At 41.1% G+C, this 4,662-nt stretch overlaps 1 protein-coding gene across 1 annotated transcript in view; it reads left to right on the top strand.

Annotated features, from left to right (window-relative positions):
• The window catches only part of LOC101856280 (nidogen-1), a gene marked incomplete in the record, with an annotated part of 55,301 nt that overhangs the window by 26,912 nt on the left and 23,727 nt on the right, over positions 1-4,662 (top strand). Inside the window, 6 exon segments of the mRNA XM_005104399.3 lie at positions 235-376; positions 767-975; positions 1,141-1,235; positions 1,773-1,928; positions 2,552-2,791; positions 3,456-3,665. Coding sequence (XP_005104456.2) covers positions 235-376; positions 767-975; positions 1,141-1,235; positions 1,773-1,928; positions 2,552-2,791; positions 3,456-3,665 — 1,052 coding nt within the window.

The following is a 4,662-nucleotide window of genomic DNA, read 5'->3' as shown; positions in this document are numbered from 1 at the left end:
AACAACAACAACAACAACAACAACAACAACAACAACAGCAATAACAACAACAACAACAACAACAACAACACAACAACAACAATAACAACAACAACAAACAAACACAAAGTAAAACTATATCTATAACACAAACTGTGGCCTCCTCTTCATCTTCCAGTAAGCAGTTTCTCATGTAAAGGCCGTACTACCATTTCCTATCCACCCCTACCTCTTTCAACCACTCTTTCTGCCCAGGTCAACTTCAGAAGAGGCGATTCTTCAGCGGGCGGCTGCAGACATCCAGACATACTTCTCCGGCTTCGAGTCCTTCATGCCGACGTCGCTGTTTATCGCTACTTGGGACAGAGTTGGCTACTATATGGAAGGCTCCGATAGGGTATGTAACGATATTCTTCTTCATAGAACAACGAGTACTATTAGTATAACGTCAAGAGCAAGCACTATTTTGTTTAATAAAGAGTCTCTTACGTATTTTTTTTACTTTCTAGTTGACAAGTTCTGGCGTCTGTGTTGTAGCAGTTAGGCGCTTCGCTGTTGCACGCAAGAGACCCCTGTTCAATTATCGAGGGGGAGGGGGTGAGAATGTTATTGTGTATCTGGGTCTTTCTGCTAGTATGCTGTTTCCTTCTCAACCCAAGTTGGTCATGACAGGCAAGGTTGGAGGCCCGCCTCCTCAATTATCGAAATCATGTCGATGAGGATGTAAAAGAACACCTGCGTAAAACAAAATAACTGACACATTTAATGACTGTTTTTCTTGTCCTAGGTAAATACGTTCCAGCTTGTGGTGGCGTCTGACGGAACCAACTCCTTCACCATCTTCCACTACCTGGACGACGGCATCCAGTGGATGGCATCCAGAGGGAAGTACGCCCCGACTGAGCCTGATATCCCACCACAGGCTGGATTTGAGAACGGGAAAGGTGGACTCGCGTACCCTTTGCCCGGATCTGGACTTACAGGAACCTTCAGCGAGTGAGTAGAAGTTCTTGTCGATCAAATGCAGGACTTTGCCTTGATAGATAGATAGATAGATAGATAGATAGATAGATAGATAGATAGATAGATAGATACCTTTAAAAATAATAGTCATTAAGAACTAGCTTCTGCAAGTACACCTCTTTCTATGTCTGTCGACAGCGGCTCAAACGTGAATGTGGCTGGCGTCTGGATGTACCAGATTGGAAACTTGGGGACAGGCAACGTCCGACCGGCTGACCTCAACACTGCCCAAGGTACAGCCGCCCTGTGAAGATCTCGAAAACGGATGAATTTTTTTTTTACTGTGGTCATGGCACAGCCACAACGTCCATACCCTCTCGACAAACCAATTCTTCAGTATCACACTGTTTAGGTTGGATCAAACACAACAAAGTTTTAAAGCGAAATGCATGTAGAATATTTTGGAAGATTATGATACTCGTGCTGATAATAACGATAGCATGGTAACATACTGTTTTAATTTGATTTAGGAAAAATGTATAACACCTTGACCGTTTCTTTATGCCCGTGAAGGAATTTTGGAAATCCAATACATTCTCAACAATTGAGGGTTAAAACAACTATTTGGAATAATTTGCCAACTGTATTAGTTATGTGCAACTTTCTCCTTGCTTCTCCATCAAACTTGGTGACTGGGGTTGAGGCCCCCTAATACAAACAGACAAACTTACAAACACACACAAACTAACACTCATATAAACAAACAAACACACAAACACATATACACACGTACATTCTTCTAAATATTATTCACTTTCGTTATTTTTCAGTGACGCTGTTTGACATCGGAGCTCCCCAGCAGGACTCTTGCTTCCAGTCAGCCAGCACTTGCAGCGCCAACGCCCAGTGCATAGACAATGACAACGGCTTTTGCTGTGCCTGTCTGCCGCCTTACTACGGCAATGGTCTCAGCTGTTTGGAACCGGGTGAGCTTGTCATATTCACAGAAGGCAGGGGGCAGGAGAGGGAGGGGGCTGAAGAGATACTATTACCGCTTCATAGATAAAACATTATGTCAATGAGGAGAAAGGAAAGGACTTTTTTGTTGCATTCTGGGAGTTTTCTGATGACAAGTTCCCGAAAAGGATACTTTTCTATGATAAAAAAAAAAATGGTATCTGGTGTGCTTAATAATTGAGCAGCTGACTATCTAAGACGTGGTACTGTTGTTTTCGTTTTTCTAAAGAACAGAGACGAAGGAAAAAAGATGTACATTTGTATAATGTCGGAACAGGTATATGTTATTAAGCTAAAAATACTACGGGGTTATACGCTATACTAATGTTATTTGTTATTATTATTGTTATTGTTATTATTACTAGTATTACTATTGTTATTGTTATTATTATCATTATTATCATTATTACTATTATCATTTCTATCATTATTGTTATTATTGTTATTATTATTATTACTATTATCATTATTATTATTATTATTATTATTATTATTATTATTATTACTATTATTATTATTATCATCACCATCATCATTATTATTGCTACTACTACCCCCCACCCATATAACACCCACCACCATTGTTCATTAGGAGTTGCCCAGAAGGTCAACGGTCCAGTGAACGGTACCCTGAACGGTGTCCGTCTGGATGATGGTCTCTCCATGCATACTTACGTCGTGACCACTGACGGCCGCACGTACAGCGCCATCGCCCGCATCCCACAGAACATCGGCACTGCTATGCTCACCCTCAACTCCATCGGAGGCATAATCGGATGGCTGTTTGCTGCGCCGCTCAACCCCCAGGCCAAGAATGGATATCACTTCACCGGTAATCTTCTCTTATGTATATCCCCTCTCTGGTATGTATATACTTATCGTTGCCAAGCTGTAAAAGTGTACTCAGCCCATAAACCAACATTTTTTTTTAGAGAAAAAGACAAAAAGAAACAAACGTTTATTCTTTTAACAAATTGCAAAATTTGAAAGGCTGGCTCACGATGAGCTTTCTATGTTAATCCCTTCCCCTTTCCGTTTCTCATGTGAAGCGGGACCTTGTAGAAGAACAGGAAGCCTGACGACATAATGTCTTTGTTACACCCGCCCCCTGTTTTGGGGGGGGGGGGGGGGGAGGGAAGATGTGAGCAATATTCTCTCTATCAATACGTTTTCTTGTATAGTGTGTAACTGCTTGTGAAATTCATCTACGAAGAAAAGGTATTAGGATCTCGAAGAAAAAAACTACCGACTAGATTATCTAATATATTTGGGTGGCTTTTCCACTTTAAAAGTAATGTATTGATGACCAATTTCTGCTTGAGGAAGTTATTGCAATGATTATCTCCATAATATGGGATGTTGCATCCTACTCTGCCTGGTGTGGCCCTAAGGCTAGCATCGAAATAGCCCGCTTCTAAAATTATCTAATCTGTTTCAATGGGGGCATACCACATTTACACGCATCCACTGAATTATTTTTTCTCTTCCCTCCTCAGGTGGCAAGTTCAACCGCACTGCCAAGATCACGTTCCAGTTTGCTGACAGGGCCGATCTTGTGGTCCGTCTTTACCAGAGGTTCAGGGGACACGACTCTCTGAATAACATTCGCATGGACACATATCTAGAGGGTGATCTCCCCGACATCCCTCCCGGCTCCGTTGTGTCTATTGATGATTACAATGAGAACTACAAGAGAACAGCACCAGGTATGCTGCTGTTACATTTTTGTTATTGTTATTGTTGCTGTTGTTGTTATTGTCGTTCTAGTTGTGGCTGTTCTGATTGTTGCTGTTCTGGTTGTTGTTTTATTTTGTTGATGAAGTTCAACAACCTACAAGGCATGATGTAAATCATTCAAAAAGCGTACCAGTTGCTTCAATATCAGGACACCAGGATGACTGAATTTAACCGAAGCATTCGAGCTTTACCTTTCTTTGAGCCTTGAAGTTATGAGTGATAGAAGAAGTTTTAGTTTTTTAGTTTTAGTAAGGTTTTACGGCGCTCACAACTGTATAAGGACATATGAGCGCCAATGGGTGGACGTCAACAGTGAAGTCCAAACGGCGAGTCAGGATTACTCTGCTCACCTCTCTACCCTCAACAGCATAAAGTCTGCTTCGACCATTAAGGCACCCCGGAAAAAGCAGTTCACTAGAGAGTGACAAACATACAGAAGAAGTAGAGGAAAAACAACGATAGTAAGGATGAGGAAAGAAAAATCTGCAGTTCCACCTAGGTTGTTCCGGCACAGCATGAGCATGACATTGATAAATCAACCCATTTTTAATGCTATTATTATTATGCTTAAGAACTTGTTAATATCCCCCCTCCTTTAGTAATTGGGTGGGGGGGGGGGGTTAAAATATTAAAATGTTCTTATGCACAAAAGAATTGTAAATGGGCAGACCTTCATTGCTTACTTCACCACAATATCAGCACAATCATAATTTACATTAATTGAACAATGTTTTCGAACCAAGGTTGTTAATTTATCTTGTATTGTTTTGCGTCCTCCCGTTAGCATCTTTTACGGAGTTGACGCCAAATTACATGTCTTTTCAATAGCGAATTTCTGATTTATTTTTTGAGTTTGTATGTTGTTTCCAACTCACTTTTAGATACGAGAGTGGCCTGGCTTATGGACTTCGTAAACTGACTTTAGTACAGAAAGGTGTTTTTTTCGGCAGAAGAGGAAGGGGGGGG

The sequence above is a fragment of the Aplysia californica genome, unplaced genomic scaffold, assembly GCF_000002075.1.
Source record: "Aplysia californica isolate F4 #8 unplaced genomic scaffold, AplCal3.0 scaffold00418, whole genome shotgun sequence".
Classification (NCBI taxonomy): domain Eukaryota; kingdom Metazoa; phylum Mollusca; class Gastropoda; order Aplysiida; family Aplysiidae; genus Aplysia; species Aplysia californica.
Note: the sequence above shows the minus strand (reverse complement) of the source record. Positions and strands in the feature narration are given on the sequence as shown.